At 47.6% G+C, this 17,548-nt stretch overlaps 1 protein-coding gene across 1 annotated transcript in view; it reads right to left on the bottom strand.

Moving 5' to 3' along the window:
- The window catches only part of APOLTP (apolipoprotein lipid transfer particle homolog), a 1,141,779-nt gene that overhangs the window by 197,101 nt on the left and 927,130 nt on the right, over positions 1 to 17,548 (bottom strand). The window contains exons 60-61 of the mRNA XM_086941409.1: positions 15,926 to 16,113; positions 4,124 to 4,216 (exon numbers count right to left, since the gene is read on the bottom strand). Coding sequence (XP_086797535.1) covers positions 4,124 to 4,216; positions 15,926 to 16,113 — 281 coding nt within the window. The remainder of the gene's footprint in view (positions 1 to 4,123; positions 4,217 to 15,925; positions 16,114 to 17,548) is intronic.

Raw genomic sequence — 17,548 nt, 5'->3', positions numbered from 1 at the left:
TTTACACCAGTTGCAGGACATACCAAAACATGAGCGAAATGTCTGAAAATAAACAAAATGTGCTAACTCATTACACAAAATGAATGTCAAACACCACATGTTAATATTTCCTTGTTTTATAATAGTTGAAGGTTTTTAATGTCATACTGTTCCTCCTTACTTGCATTTGCGCAATCCTTTTTTATTCAAGAGTGCACAACATACACCAAAACAAGTATTCCACGCATTTCTTTTCAAATACCTCCTGAGTGTCCCGATTCTCCTCCACTCTGATTTCATTTCTCTCTGAGGCACAAAGAAGCAGACACTCTCTACCAGTCTTCACATCTCTAAACTCTCGATCCCTCCGTCACTTCTCTCCCATTTGTATCTCACTCGGTACCTCTTTCTTCACCCCATTTGTATTCGATCACTCTCTCTATTTCTCCGTGCCTCTCTTACTGTTTCCATAGCTTACTCAATCGCTTTCCCATCTCTATCTGTGCTTACATCTTCTGTCTATCTTTTTCCCCTTTAAACTCTTCTCTGCTTCTTCTATATCTGTCCCTTCACTCTTCACCTTCTCTCACCCCATTATCCGTCCTCTCCCCTCAGCAGAAGGCCCCACGGTCGGGAAGCTTTCCGTGGCAGACAGTGAGCACTGCTGGGTCGTGAACATGTGCATCGTCCAGCAGGGTAGAGGTCAGGGGCAGAACAATACTGGCTTCTGATCGGAAGGTCAGTAGATCACTTCTCACCTCACCTGGGTACGAGGGAGTCGCCTAGATAATCCTCACCATCTCATCCCCGCCCATTATACACTCAATGTCACAGCGGGCGGGCGGGGTGTTGTGGATTCGCAGGGGCAAGCGGGTCAGGGGAAAGACAGCCAGGCCCCAGTGAGAGGCCAAGGGGTGAAAATGGCCCTTGTTACCTGAGTTCCTAAGAGGCCACTCCTGGGCAGGCTCTCCCCCGCCCTCCCCTCCACACACATTCAGTCTGCACACATTACTGCGCCCCAGGTAGAAAATGTCCCGTACACCATCTAACAAGATGTCCCAGCAGGGAGGCTCGGCAGGGGGCTGTTGAGGACAATGGGAACTTCCATCCAGGTGGGGAGGGAGGGAGCAGAGGCTCTCTTGCCGCAGCAGCAGGCATCCAGCAGGCCGCTCAGGTCCCATCGAGCTGAGCTTGTCACAGCTGAATGACACAGACAAACGGCAAACATTCTGCTAAAATAATCAGGAAAACAGCTGGCCCTCGGCACCGGCCGGTGCCCACCTTATCAATTCGACCTTGAGTACCGGTACTCTCCTTGGCAGTGGAGAAGTGCCGGTACTCAGCATGATAAAAATGAGAAGTGCTGGTACTCAGTACCGGTGAGTACCGGCCCATTTAAAGCACTGCATTTGATTAATAAATCTAATTAGAGATGTATTTGAATACCAAAACCTGTAAATAAGGAGGGAAAACCAAGAGGATGGCAGGCATCAACTGATTTTGGACTAAAGTTCTTTTTACCTCTGCCTCTTTATGCTTTGTTAATGTACCCTTTGCATTAGTAAACCCCAAAGCCTCATTTGAGAAGCCGATTGTGGCACTTTTTTGGTGCTTCGGTGGCGCAATGTGCCGCAGCATATTTACTAGGCCACGTAAAGCCACGTTACGTGGGTTTTCATGGACTTGTTAATATATGCTCCTTTCATGCACAATACTGCTTAATAGGAGAGTTCCATGGGGTGTTGCTGTGATTGTTCCCACTCAACACCCATGGAATCTGAAACCTTCCCAGATTTACAAGGAACCGTAAACCTAGGAAAGTGTCAGATTCTAACGCCACCCCAAGGATGGCGTTAGGGGGGGTGCAACAAGGAGAAATGTTTTCATTTCTCCTCGTTTTTTCCTCTTTATTTTGTGCAGCACACATAGAAAAAGGAAATCGCCTCAATTGATTGATTTTGTGCCACAAGATCTCCCTTCCTGCACTAAATCAACCAGCCCCGCAACGCAGGCACCCTTGCACCATGGCACAAGGGCGTCTCCGTTGGCACATGGCAGTCCATTGTGCACCAGCGCAGAGAAAAGAATGTGCCATATCTCGTAGATACAGCGCATTCCTGTCCTTTTCTTTTTGCCACAGGGCTGCGCAGCATGATTCCTTGTGGCGCTGCCCAGCGCCAACACCTTGTAAATTTGGGCCATAGTATATAAAGCAGAATGATTTGAGTTAGTGAACCATTCTCAATAGAATTCTCATATGACGGGTTAGATGCAGCAGCCACTCAGGGCTTATTCTGAAAAGAGCATGCCTTCCTATCCCTCGCTACAACAACACCAGGATAAACCTCAGATCAGACTGCGCATCTTGATGCACACCAATATCCAAACCCAGAAAGTGAATACAAATGCAAAGGTTATTAGAGACATACTTAGACAAAGTGCATAGTATCCCTTCCCGCACAAAAACAAACTTGCCCGTCATGCAGGCACACTTGAACCATGGTGCATGGGTGCTTGCTTTGACGCTAGGCTGCCAGAAGGGTGCCAGCCCTATGAGAAAGCAGAAGTGTGCCATGTCATAGTGAGTATGGCACATTTCTGTTCTCTCCCTTTCACGCAACACAATGCAGCAAGTTACTGTGATGTGTTGTATGATAAGTTATTATATTTGCCTCTCAACAGCGACATGGCATGTAGAGATATTAGCCTTAAGAGAAAAGAATAATTTCAGAGTTGACTGCAAAAAATGTATTTAAAACCATAGTTAAAAATAATAGAGGATAAAGAAGCAATATAAAGAAAAAAACAAACGACCCAAAACAGACTGCCTTGAAATCCAAAATTAAGAGGATGTAAGGCAGATATAGACATTTCCAAGAAACCGAATAGTGTGTTCATCTATTACTACATCCAACATGGTTGGAACAAACAAATGGGCTGAAAAAGACACCCAAATGACCTCATATGTTTGTATTTGAGAATGGGTTTCTCTACAGGAAGATGGACACATTTTGCCTGACTTATTTATGTGGGTTTTTCCACTTAATTTAAAAGATGTAAATATTGGCCAGCTGTAATACTTCTACAAATGTATGATAATCATATATTTCCAGGACTGCGTCTGCAATGGCCTTAACTTGAAATACTTAGAAATCACTTCAATCATAATAGGAAACCTAAGGGAGTACCTCTCTTAGATTCTGAGTCAAGCTTTATGAATTGATCATTTGTGTTTTAACATTTCTTTGTATTTTTGGATAATGAGTTACATTTTGCACTAATGAATTTAAATGAAAAGTTCCATAACTCTATTATAGATTTCTGAAGCAGCTGTTCTTCTCTTATCACAAAGTGTTGTTATACATTTCTTCATCCTGTTTTACATTTCTATCAGGGGAAGGAGCGTCGCCCAACTGGCTGCAAAAAATGAAAAATAAAATAACACGCTGTTATCATTTTATGTTCCCATGATAAGGAAGTTCGGCGGGGCAGGGCTGGGCTGCTCTAAGTGCGCATGATGGTCTGGCTGGCCGTCTTAGGGGGCCAAACAATCATGCGCACTTAGCATGTTCTCCACTGGACTGCATTGCACAGCCTGCATTGAGAACATGCACATCCTCCCAGTCCCTGTTGAGCACCAAACTATGACACTCAGTCCAATCACGACACTGCTGTCATAGTGACAGCAGTGTCGTGGATGGCTTAGTGGAGTCTGGGAGCTGGTGTGCTTCCGGTTCACACAGAAGCAGACTGGACGGACAGAGGATAGGTGACGGCAGGCAGGTAAGTTAACTTTTTTTTATTACCGCCACTCCCCGCCCTTCTACTACTGGCCGGGAGAAGCCACCACTGGCTTCTGTATTGTATTCAGCTAGGCTGTACCAGAATCAACATTCGATTTTCCTTTCTCTATTGAAATTTCAATTTTCTGCCAAAAAGACGAATTGTTGCAAAATCGAAGGAATGTATTAGATTTTTCAGAAGAAACAGATTGGGAGTTCAATGTATGCCTCATCCTACAACATTACTGATTCTTGAAAGAGGTCAACTTCAATTTGGTATTGCTCACTCACTTCTAATGCAAAGATACTGACAGCATGCTATTGGAATGATTTAAATGTTTAGGCAAAAAATAAGTACTTACAATTTTACGGAATTCCCAAATGAACTCATCAAATTTATGTATCTTGTCAAGAATACTTGTTTTCAGCTGTGAACCAATGGCACTTAGTATTGACTAGGGAGGTATATGGGAGAAAAATTGAAACAATTTAGATATTTGTAGGCTCACACAATATATGAAATATGTTTTAGAACATAACCTGTTATCATCCATAATAATTTCACAAGAAGTTTACTTTATTTGTACACACAGTAGGTCTCATTGTCAAAAAAAAACAAGGTACATTAAGTGGCAGCATACTATCAGAGTCACCCACACCTCTTTATAAAGTTGGAATGCATGTAAGAATTCAGGTCCTTCAAAAGAAACAAGGGACCATGTAGCACACTATATAATGACTCATTACCAAGGTAAGTAACTGCGGAATTCTCTTCCACAATAGAGCAAACACTAAAACCCAGATTACTGCTATAGTCAAGGTGACCTTTTATTCTCTTAGTTTGAACAGAGGGTAGAGGCCTCTCTTTGGCTCCGGACCTGGCATGCTTAACCCGTTGCGTGCTCATGACGAGCTCAGCTCGTCATGAGGCACGGTTGAGCTGCACTCATGACGAGCTGAGCTTGTCATGACCGTTGGAACGTTCACACACAGGGATAATTTCCCCACTGTGCTGAACGTTCCAAAACGGGTGCGGTCGTGACGAGCTCCGCCCGTCATGAGTGCAGCTCCACAGTGCCTCATGACGAGCCGAGCTCGTCACAAGCACAGCGGCGCCGCGCGCAGCCCCCCTTTCCCCCGCACAGCAGGTGAAAACGCCCCACAAAGAAGAGGTTGAACCATGTTTTTTTATTTTAAAAAATGTAGATACCTTGGACAGACCTTCTTGTTTTTTGTCTCAGATAGAAATTCACCTAGAGGGCACCTTTTTGAATCCTGAAACTACTGTCTCACTTGAAGCCTATACCCGCCCCCAAAGTCTGCAATCTGCATAAGTTCGCCTGTAGTCAAACACATATTAGCCAGAATGATTAATAAAGCTCAGCAGGATTCTGAACAGGGTTGTATTTTAAAAAAATGATATCCAGAATCCTCCAAGATCCTTGGAGTCTTTCCACTACTATTGCTAAGGAAAATAACATTTTCCTTTGGTGCATATGAGTTGGAAAAGCAATGTTATTAGAAGCCGTTGAGGAAATTATTTGCTATAGTCTACCACCGACAACTGCTATTTACAACGCCACTGAGGGTGTACATAAATAAAAGCACATTTAAAGAAAGATTAGGAACTGTAACTTGACCAGAATAATTCGAGACTCAGTGAGATTTTGTACTCACCCACTGGTAGTTGCAGAGGGTGAGTACAAAATCTCACTGAATCTCAAATTATTCCGGTGGCTTTGTAAATAGCAGTTGTCGGTGGTAGACTATAGCAAATAATTTCCTCAACGGCTTCTAATAACATTGCTTTTCCAACTCATATGAAAAGGCTGTTTAATAATTAGCAGGAGCTGACAAAGGCATTATTTCGCATTAATTGTCCTAAATCATGAGCTATGTTAAAAGAAGGTTTATGAAAAACATGCCTTATCCTGGACTATGCTTGCAGAGTGAATTCTAGAAGCAGATTTTCGTCCACAGGTGAACATTTAATAAGCACAAGTTTCATCTGCACAAAAGTTTGGAAGGAAAGTTCGCCAGCGCTACTACTATCTTGCTATTATTATACCCAAGCCATTTCAAAAGTTGAATTCTCTCTAAAACAATACAAATTAAGAAAGTGATTCTCAGTGCTTTACCTGACATGAAAAAGGTGTCAGGTCCTAAAGCAGGTGTGGCTTGAGAAACCTTCAAATGAACCATGGCCGATGTAATTAATACATGGGAAATAGCATCCAGTGTTTGACAAATTCATAAATAAGGTTTCACTGGATAAAACATAATAAAGATCAGCAGGATATTCAATTGACTGTTTCTATAGCACCTTTACCCTGGGCTAAAAACAAAACAAAAACCTTGCCAAGGTAAGTTTTAAAGTAAGTGACGATACATTAGTTATTATGCATAATAAAGATGCAGCCCTGTAACAAACAGTAATCTTATTTTTTTTTTAAATGAAAATCCCGAAACTGGATTTGCTTTTTGTAAAGAAAAAAGTGATACTTCCATCACCAGAAAGGCTTCTCCCAGGGCGGGGAAGCATTAAAATATTTTTACGGTCACTTACCGCCAGGTTTTACCTGACCGTAAGAAATAATAGAATATGACTGGGTGGACATGCAGTCATTGCTCCGATGGCCATCACTCCCCACGGCCGTTGGAGGGGATTAATCAGAGTGGCGACAGAGTGGTCTCCACCGTTATTAACCTAAAGATCCGGCTCACATCTTAATGCGGTGGGCAGACTGCATTCTTGTTGGGGAGGATTCTCTGTTGCAATGGACTATCTTTACAACCAAGAACTAAATTGGGCCTCAGTCCCTGTTAGGCTACTGGCTCAATACCCATTGTTTTGCTTTGTCAGTGCCCCGGTCCAGTTAGAGCACTGTTTTTAATGTGGTTGAATCTTGTTCCTGGAACCTTTAGGATGATACCACCACACCCTTATGGGCTATTCAACAGGATATTAAAAAGAAATTATAAAAGATTATGTAAATGGATATAAAAACTAAGAAAACGTGGTTCAGTACTACTTACGATCCACAGGCTGGTAGTTTAGATTCTTCTCTAAGATGTATGCATGAAAATGGCTTTCCTTTATTTAATGTTACAGTTGTTTAACATATAAGAAAATACAAGTATATAATAATGTTTTTAATGGAAATAACAAACCATTATTTGAGGAGGAACTGCAAGTCTGCTGAATGCACACCATTGAACTTTGGAAAATTATGGGTGCATGATCAGTTTATATATCCTACTTACCAGTAAAGAGAGTTGATTATCAGGGTGGAGATCTAGTCTTTGAATTTCAAAGATTTTACATTCTGGACTTTACTCACTGTCTGTGTGAACATTGGTTTGTATACCTACTTTCAGGTTTTTCAGGTAAAAGTAGATGGGGTGTATGTTGGTGGATGTACCAAGCAGAGTAATCCTGTACAAATGTATGGGTTCAATTGTGTTGGAAACTTGAGGCAAGGAAGAAGAGCTAGACAGGCTTTTTTGGGCAAGCCATTCTGGCGAGTGTGGTATCTGAATATTGGCCAATGTAAGTCATTCTTAGTCCCTTACTTTTTAATCTTTATGTTACCCCTCTGGCCCACATAGCAGACAGCGTTGGACTAACTTTGTTCACTTATGCCGATGATTCACAGGTTGTCTTCTCTCTTTCTAAATCTGATAAGGTCTTGACCTCCCTCCTTCAGTTTGGACTTGGGGAAATTGCCAAGTGGATGAATCACAATCTTCTCAAACTGAATGGAGGGAAGACAGAAGTGCTTGTCCTTGGGCACAAACCAGACCTTTGGACTTCCAGACACTGGCCTGTAGAGTTAGGCCCGCATCCTTCACCCGTGGAGCGGGTGCGTACCCTGGGTGGCGTCATCGACAGAGATTCGACAATGCATTGTCAGGCAAACAAGGTCTCGTCCACCTGCTTTACCATCATGCGCTGGCTGAGAAAGATCCTGTGGATGTTGCCTAGCGACACCCAGAGATCTGTGGTGAATGCCTTGGTTACCTCCCGGTTGGATTATGGCAACATACTCTACCTGGGGGCGGCCAAGGCAGTCCTTCGACGCCTCCAACTTGTGTAAAAAGCTGCGGCTCGCCTTCTCAGTGATTGCCGCAAAACCGATGACATATCAGGGCACCTTCGTGATCTTCACTGGCTGAAGGTGGACAGTCGAGTGAAGTTCAAGGCGCAAAGTTATATGCACAAGATCAGGAGAAAGTTGGCTACTAGTTACCTGCAAACCTTGGTAAATTTTTATACTCCTGCCCGTTCCCTTCGTTCCTCTTCCCAATTATTTTTTTCTGTGCCCAATGTCAAACTCTCCAGAATGGGCGGTCAGTCCTTCGCCTACCTGGGGCCCAAGCTATGGAACTTCCTCCCTCTGGATATTCGGTCAGAGGATTGCTACATTCGCTTTCGTAAGGCTGTCAAGACCTGGCTTTTTAATCACTAACTGAGTGGCCTTTATCTTCTGCTAGCTGCATTATCTCAGCGCCTGGAAACCCTTTTGGGTAGCTGTCGTGCTTTAAAAGCTTAAATAATAAATAAATAAAATAAATAAATTACACATTGGTGCTGGTTATATAATGGCATGGAGCAGAATGGGGGGCGTGGCTTGGATGCCGAGGAGGTAGGCAGCGTGAGCTCGGAGCTCCGTGCCCGATCCCGGAAAATATCCTGAAAATTCATTCGAACCCCGAGATAAAGGACACTATCCGGTACTGGACGGTACTGCGGAGGGTCCGGGACCCACGGAGGACGACACCGAGCCTTCCCACAGCAGTATCTCAACTTTGAAAGCTGAACTCAGCCGAGAAGTCGCGGACCCCAAAATGGCGGCGAGGGCTTGAGATCGCTTGTGACGGAGACATCTGCCCGGAGACCCACTGAAGACCGCTCCCGGTCACGCTAGAGGTGTTGGCGGCCGCGTCGCGCCTCTCCCCAGGTGCCGGATGGACTTTGGGCGCGCCCTTGGGCGGTGGTTGAGGACCGTCTCCTGATTGGGGCGACAACGGTGCGACAGTGACCCGGAGACGAGAACCCCGGACCTCTGGCGCATCTGGCGCTGGCCGGGCCGCGACCGCTCGGTGCTTCCTGCTTCTTGGTGACATTTCTGGGCCTGAGAACCCGGCCGAGGGACGGTGCCCGGCGACGCTCGGAGGGCGACCAAGAACACACTTGAGGACCACCGCCCATCCCGGCCCAGATGGGGAAGCCGAAGGGGAAGGGAGATGGCGCGACCGACACTGAGGCGGCGGAAGGAGCGGAGAGAGACCAAGCGGCGTTACAGCGGATGCAGGATCGTATCCTGGAAGCCATCGCCACCACAAAGGATGCCCTGCAGCAAGATATAGCTCAGGTGGCGACGGGCTTGGGCCTCCTGAAGGCCGACCACGACAAACTTAAGGACAGGGTGAAATCCGTGGAGACCACGGTTAAGGACCTAGCCCCGGCCCAGGCAACGGTGAAGGCCCAGATGGCCGACGTGATGGACCGTCTGAAGGTGCTGGAAAGGAGGGCCGAGGATGCAGAAAACAGGAACAGGCGCAACAACGTACGCCTAGTGGGCCTGCCGGAGAAAATTGAAGGCGACGACATGGTGGGCTACTTGGATAACTGGCTGCGGACGGAGGTGGCACCAGAAGGTCTGTCCCCCTTCTTCTCCCTGGAGCGGGCACATAGAGTTCCGGCGCGTCCGCCAGCCTTGGGCCTTCCTCCTCGCCCGGTGGTGTTCAAGTTGCTCCATTACCGGGACAGAGACTGGCTTTTGCAGAGGGCGAGAGAGGCAGGGCCCTTTCAAGTGGAAAACAACAGAGTCACCATGTTCCCGGACTACACGTTTGAGACTCAGCGACTCCGGGCAAACTTCCTGTCCCTCAAGCGGGAGCTCCGCCAGGAAGGCATCAAGTACTCCCTGTTGTTTCCTGCCAAGCTAAGAGTGGTGGTGGATGAGAAGTCTTTATTCTTCACGACCTCCGCGGACGCATGGGACTGGTGGGACACTTATAAGGCGGGAACGGACGGTGCTAAGGCCAGGGAGGAAGAGGCTAAGGTGACGAAGCCGATCAGGCAGTCCCAACGGATCAGAAGGAACCGCAAGAGGACCGGGAAACCTTCGATGTCGCAGACGGAGGCGGAGAGGCAGGCGGCCCTACAGGCGGTGGTGGACTTATCTAGAACCGCCAGGACTCAGTCTGGGAAGGGTACGGATTCTGAGGACCCGGGCACGGGCTCAGAGACAGGACAATCGGAATTTGGTGGAGCCCGGGGCCCTATTGTGACGCCGCAGACCTCGGGAGAGATACTGGAGGCGTGTTGAACTGGTTTGGCGGAATGGACTCGCTGGTTGGACACCGGGGCGATGGACCCGCAGCAGTGGAACGATTTTGATTGAGGTTTTGGGGAGCTGTAATGTGGGGATTGTGGGGTGGAGCGCGCGGGGCTGATTTGTTGGAGGTCTTATAGCATTGAGCCGCGCCTTACTGGCCCCTAAGGTCATCGCAGTGGGGACTGCGAATATTACCACCTTTCCTTGAGGGGTGGTCGGGAGTGTTGGTTTGGATGGGGGTACTTCCAGTTGCGGGGGGGCCTGTCCTGGGGGGGTGGGAGTTGCGAGCAGTTGGGGTTGCTCAGGGGGTTGTAGTTGTTGGAGGGGTTTGGCTTCCTGTTTGGAGAGGGTGGGGGGGGGCCGTGGTCGCGGGACTTATGCGAACACTGTTCTTTGCTGTATGGTCCGGTTGTGTAGGGGGGAATGGCTAGTACTGGAGCGTTGAAATGTGTGACCTGGAATGTGCGGGGTATGCAGTCCATGACGCGCAGACATAAGGTTCAGGCGTACCTCAAGCGTAGGGGGGTTCATATAGCGTTTCTGCAGGAGACGCACCTAAATAAGCAGGAAGGGGCGGCTCTACAAAGGCGCTGGAGGGGGCAGTTATTCTACACAACATTTTCAGCATTTGCGAGGGGGGCATTGATTTGGATACGGGCGGGGGTCCCCTTCCAAGTCTCGAAGTCGTCGATAGACCCAGAGGGCAGGTATGTGGCGGTGGAAGGAAGGCTGAGAGGCAGGATGATTTCTCTCTGTAATGTGTATGCTCCTAATGTAGACCTGCCCGCTTTCTTGTCTAACATCTCGGGCAAATTGGCGGGTTATTTGGCAGGGCCGGTCCTCTTGGGGGGGGACTTCAACTCAGTTGAGGATGTGCTACTAGATAGGTCCCATCCCCCGCTGCACGCGTCCCCAGTACATAGGATCGCCAAGCGTAGATTAGAATGGCAGGAGAGCTGGGCCCTCACGGATGCATGGAGGGCGTTGCACCCCACCAATAGGGACTACTCCTTTCATTCGCACCTGCATGATTTACATGTGAGGCTGGATGCGTTTCTTTGTTCGGAATGTGTGCTCCCCGCGGTGGGAGGGGCGGAATACTTGGCCAGGACGATATCGGACCACAACCCCTTGTTGATGTCTCTGGAATGGATGGTGACTGTTAACTGCGTACCAACATGGCGCCTGCAACCTGACACCCTGGACGACTTGTTGTTCAGGGAGGCCCTGAGTGAACGTATTGAGAGGTATTTTGAGGAGAACAGTGGCTCGGCTTCCACGAGGGTGGTTGAATGGGATGCTTTCAAGGTGGTGGTGCGGGGACACTGTATTGGGCACACGGCAGGGGCGCGGAAGACTCTGTTGGATGACTTAGATAAGGCTGAGATACGGCTGAGGGATCTCGAGAAGAGGCGCCCGAATCACCCTGAACTGCAGGAGGGGCTTGGCGGGGCGCGGGAGGGGCTGGCGGTAGAGCTAGAGCGGCTGCGTAGCTTCGACCATAAGGCGTACGTGACGAGGGCGCATGCGGAAGGTGATAAGGCGGGGGCGATGTTGGCTTGGCTTGCTAACCCTATCCGGGGGGGAGGGCCGATCATGAGGATCCAGGAGCCGGGGGAGGAGCCTTGCCACTCCCAACCCGGGATCCTGACCAAGTTCCGAGCTTATTATGAGGGGCTCTATCTGAGTGGTGATACGGGAGGGACGGAGGAGCTTGAGGAGTTCTTGGACGGGCTAGAGTTGCCGCGAGTGGAGGACTCGGAGGCAGAAGAGTTAGGGCGGCCCATCTCCCTCGGAGAAATAGGTTGTGCTGTAAAACAGATGGCTAGAAACAAGACCCCGGGCCTTGACGGTCTACCGATCGAATTTTATGGCAAATACCTAGAGCATCTTGCTCCGCGGCTGCGCGAGGTATACAATGAGGCGCAGGAGAAGGGCCGACTCCCGGGCTCTATGTGCGAGGCCCTTATGATCCCACTCTTGAAGCCGGGCAGAGAGGGTGCGGCGCTGTCCTCGTATCGTCCGTTGTCTATGTTGACGACGGACTACAAGATCCTCAGTAAAATTCTGGCCAACAGATTGCTAGTGCACATGACGAGCCTGGTTCATGGTGACCAGTGCGGTTTCATACCGACACGCAATACCACTCATAACATCCGTAGACTCACGAGACTGATGGGTGCGGACTGGCCAGACACCGTCTCCCCATTTGTCCTATCCATTGACATTGAGAAGGCATTTGACAGCCTCGAATGGGGATACCTGTATGAGGTGATGCGTCGCTTCGGGTTGGGAGACGGATATATACAGTGGACCAAGGTCCTCTACACTGAGGCGGTAGCGAGGGTCCGGGTGGGTGCACTGATCTCAAGACAATACCCAATTAGGCGTGGCACTAGACAGGGTTGTTCCCTATCCCCGCTACTGTTTGCGTTGGCAATGGAACCCTTCGCTGCGGTAGCCAGACTGGGCCGCCACTACGCAGGTTTGCCTTTTAGGGGGAGGCCACACCTCATCTCCCTATATGCGGATGACTTGTTGATGTTTTTGGCCGATGCCGGCGCCGAACTTCAGGGGGCGCGGAGGCTACTGGAGCAGTTCGGTAGGTTATCGGGCCTGAGGGTCAACTGGCCTAAATCCTGTCTGTTTCCCCTGAGGCCGGGAGAACCGTGCCCACTCACTGCTCAGGAACTCCGGTGGGAGCCGCGCTGCCTACATTATCTAGGGGTTTATGTTTATCACGCCCCGTCCGACCTGCTGGATGGCAACATAACTCGCTGTATTAACGCCCTGCGTGGATCTATGGACTTCTGGGCGACTCTCCCGCTCTCCCTGGCTGGTAGAATTTCCCTGCTTAAAATGATAGCCCTGCCCAGGCTTTTGTATTATTTTAGGACACTGCCGGTATGGATCCCGAGCTCGGTTTTCAAACGCCTGAGGTCACTGATCATAGCGTTCCTGTGGGGCACGGGTAGGAGGCGCATAGCGCTCGACACGCTGTTACGCCCCAAAGATGAGGGAGGTATGGCAGTGCCGGACTTCGAAGGATATTACCTAGCCGCGCAGCTGCAGACTTTTACTCAGGAGGTGGCGAGAGTATATAGAGGTCCCGAGGACGCGAGAGTCGAAGGCACCCCGCGACACGTTCTGGCCTATATTACGCTGCACCAGAAACTCCGAGTGGGAGACCTGACGGTCGAGGAGCAGACTTTCCGGCTATGTTGGGACCGGGCCCGTAAGCGGGCGGGTGTCCGCCTTATGTATGCCCCCGAAATACCGCTGGGAATGGTCACTGCCCTCCCACATGGAGGTGACTGGTCACGCTTGCTAGGGTGGGAGGAGGCGGGAATACACGTGCTGGGTGACCTCTACGAAGATGGGGTGTTGCTGCCGTTTCGGGACCTGCAGGAGAGATTTGACCAACCGAGGGGTGACTACCTGCTGCACGCGGCAGTCACGGGCGCCATGCGAGCCCACTGGGGGGAAGGGCTGCAGGAACCAGGCACCTCGATGGCTTGCCAGTACGCCATGATGGCGGCGGGAACCTTTAAGGCCGTCACGTGCCTGTACTCGAGGATGCAGCGGGAGGCCTTGCAACCTTTGGCAGCCCTGAAGGCCAAGTGGGAGCTGGACCTCCAGGTGGAGATACCAGACACGACCTGGGGCCAACTGCTGAGGCGGGCGCGGAAGAGCTCGAGGAATGCCAGGTTCCAATTGATCCACTTTTATGTTATCCACAGGGCATACCTCACGCCCGGGAAAATCCAACAGTACTTTGGGGCGACCGACGCTGCTTGCCCCAGATGTACTACAGCGGGGGCGGATCTATGTCATATGCTGTGGGATTGCCCCTCTTTAGGCGACTATTGGCAGGAAGTTGGGCGGGCCCTTAACGGCGCGACGGACAGGGATATCCAGTATACTAAAGCAGTTGGCATCCTTCACTGGTTCCCACACACACCTAGAAATACGATGTCAAGTAAATTTATAGATTTAGGGCTTATCTTGGCCAAGCGGGAGATCACACGAAATTGGAAGTCCAGAGTGGGGCCCACGTATAAAAGATGGTATGGGGAGTGTCTGAGATGGGCCGCGTGTGATAGTACCCTACGATACCAGATGGCCTGGAGGTCGAATGACGAGAAAGCACTGGAAAGGGCGACTGCATGGGAGGTGATGGTGCAGGCGCTCAGGGATGTGGACGACGAGGGGCAGGATGGCGAGAGCGAACTAGCTGGAGCAGACCCTAACACTATACAGGAGAACACACCTTAGCGATTGTTTGCTTCCTCCTACAACACACCGGGCACTAATACATGGTTACTCAAGCGCAGCGCGACCACGGGGGAGGGCGGGTAGGAAGCTGGTTTGGAGGGATGTTGGGGCACCGAAATTTGGGGAGGGGGAGGGGCGTAAATCACAAAAGCATTCCAGGGTAATGTGCTAAATGAAGCGGTCGGACAATGTAAGAAGTACGAGACTAAGACAGAGATGAAGCCACCCGCGTCGAGAGCGGGGTGGTCCCTCCGGATGAAGATCGAATGTCTTCAATTGAATCAGTTCATGTCGTGCTATTTTTGCTGAATATCTTGTCTGTACATTTATATTGGTGATGCAATAAAAATGATGTTAAAAAAAAAAAATGGAGCAGAATGAAGTAGTCTGATTTAGACCACTTATGTTATAGAGGGAAATGGCAATGTATACATCTCACTCGTCAATTGATTCTTTTTGGTCTTTGTTTCTTTCTCTATGGTTTCAATATCTGCTTTAGATTAGCTGGAAGATATGTTAATTCATATATATCACTTTTTAATGTTTGCTCTGTGATATGTGGAGCATGGCTACAAAGTTATATGATTACTTCCATTCCCAGTTCAAAAGCAGGTCAATTTCCTCCTCTTGTTAAGTGGCAAAGAGTGCACCAGGATTGGGTATCCTGAAGGATGTGTGCTAGGGGTAATATTTTGGTGATAATGATCTATCTAAAGAGGATCTACAGAGAGGATACAAAACCTTTAGAAAAATACCTCAAGCTAGTATGTTGTGCAAGAATTACATGGGCAAAATTGTATTTCCGCAGCACTATTCCATAGTCAATAGGTGTCACCATAGTTCCACACTGTTATTTATTGCCACACCCCATCCTAAATATTTTCTAAACATAGTTGTATTTTCCCATTTAAGTTAAAGAAACGTATAAAGTTAGAAGATGTAGATGTGTTTCGTTCCACTGACTTGGCAATGAAAGATGGCTTACTACAATTTCTAAATTCCAACAAATTGGCTTGGGAGAGAAGGCTGTTGGGTTGAAATTGTGTCTCCCTCGACTTGTGGCTAATATCAAAAATACTGTACCTCAAATTTAACAACAGCATCCTTACAGCCATGTGCTGTTAATGTCACACTCTGGTTCACATCCCCTGGCCCCTCTACTCCTGCTTATATTACCTCCCTTTATAATCCATGCTGCTCTGGGATACTTGCCAACTTAACTGGTCTAAGACACCCTGTGATTATACGACACAGCTTTCACGATTTGCCCATTGAGTCCTATATTACTATCTTTTCAGTGATTACATCCACATCATATACCATAATCTCCAGTTTTGTATTTATGTATCTTAATTGGAAATGGTTGCTATTTACCAAATGCACTCATGTACATGTTTCTTATTGCCATTTTCTATGGTTTTCGTTTTTTCTGTTTTTGGGATGTTCAGCTTCTGTTTGTATCACAGAGCCTCTGCAATATTGGTATATTTGTAAGTGTTTACTTATTACATACCAATGCAAACTTTATAGAACAAAATACTTTACCTCAACTTTAACAACAGCATCCCCACAGCCATGTGCTGTTAATGTCACACTCTGGTTCACAGCTGCAATGGCGATGTGTCCCAGTCTTTCTTGTCTCTTGCCATTTAGAATGTGATAGGACTCCATAGCAGCCAACTTTTTGCCATCCACACATGCACTGAGCTCCAGGCCATTGTCTTCAGCATGCCCTGGGATAGAAAAACAACACATTCAGGAGTTCAGTCTGAGAGAAAGGCACCAGTTCTCAAATAAGAAAAGGGTAAAAAATAGACTTTGAGATCTTCATGTAAAGAGTAAAAACATGGTATTTTCCGTGTCTGATTGTGGATGATCCGTACTTTTAAGGTTGAGATTGGACATAAAGTATGGCCTTGTAAACATACTGTTCAGATTACCCCTTTTCTACAAAATTAAGCTGAATTATTTAATGGGGGGATGGAGCAAGCAAAGCTAATAGATTAAAAAGGGACATTAAGCAGAACATGGATTCACAAAGCAAATATGACAGCCAAGCACCTAAATGTCAGTCTCTCGAGATTTGCAACATCCCAAAATAATGAATCGCCTCACTATTTTATATAGTAGCAGTGAAGCCAGTGATATGTCAATGAGGTATAACAAGTATCACTAAGTACCAATGTAGCAGCAAGAAGCCACATTCTAGGAGGTCCTCCAGTGGTATCTGTCCTGAAACACATTTTCTGTGTTTGTAAAATTGATTAAAGACCTACCTCTTTTGTACCATTTTTAGGCCAAGCCATTGATGCACCGTTGTGCTGCAAATGTTTCTCTACTTAAGTAGACTATTGATACACTGATGACTAATCATTGCCAAGTGCTCAGGAACCAGTGGTACTACAAGGGAGGCCTCTCTTCAATTCTTTTGATCAAGGCTTCTCAATCACTACATTATTGCATCAAATCTCATGTCAAAGCAATTAATCATTGGCTTTAGGTGATAGCTTCACTTCTAGGGCTCTCAATGTTTCCTTTGTGAGTGGGGGACACAATATGGGGAAAAGTGTAGCAAGAAGTTATCACAAGAAGTGCAAGAATGGGTACGACCGCATTAACCTATCAATGAGGCTCAAGGTGGTGGCTGCCTGATTTGTGCCAGGATATTAGAGTGAGAACATCTACTGAAGGGCAAGGATAAACTTACAGAGAGGTTAGAAAAAGAAACCTTGAAAGCCTATGACGTTTCAGTGGGATTGTCTATTTAAAAAAAAAGTGTATTCAATGACAGAAGGTAGCACAGTAGCAACGAGGGTGGGAGATGAGACCACTGTATACTAGTATTGTACATTCCCTAACAAGGCAGTTACCTGATATGGATCCATGACACCCTTTTTACATGAAGAAATGTTGTAACTAAGGCCATACAGTCAGAAGTATGCACCCTTATTTAGACCAGTCCAGGTCTTAAACTGGGTGCAGTATGGTTGTTTCCATGATGATGAGGCGATGAACACAAATAATTTTGCAAACAAGAGGAGTACCTTCTTATCCCTTTCACAAAGAAGAATCAGAAAACAAAATCTCATCAATAAAGGAAACCCTTTGGCCCCTCCTTTTGTCGAACTGACAGTAAAAAAAGCAGACATTTTCATTTAAAATGCTGAA

Source organism: Lissotriton vulgaris, chromosome 10 (genome assembly GCF_964263255.1).
Source record: "Lissotriton vulgaris chromosome 10, aLisVul1.2, whole genome shotgun sequence".
Lineage (NCBI taxonomy): Eukaryota > Metazoa > Chordata > Amphibia > Caudata > Salamandridae > Lissotriton > Lissotriton vulgaris.
This window is presented reverse-complemented; position numbering and strand designations above follow the sequence as displayed.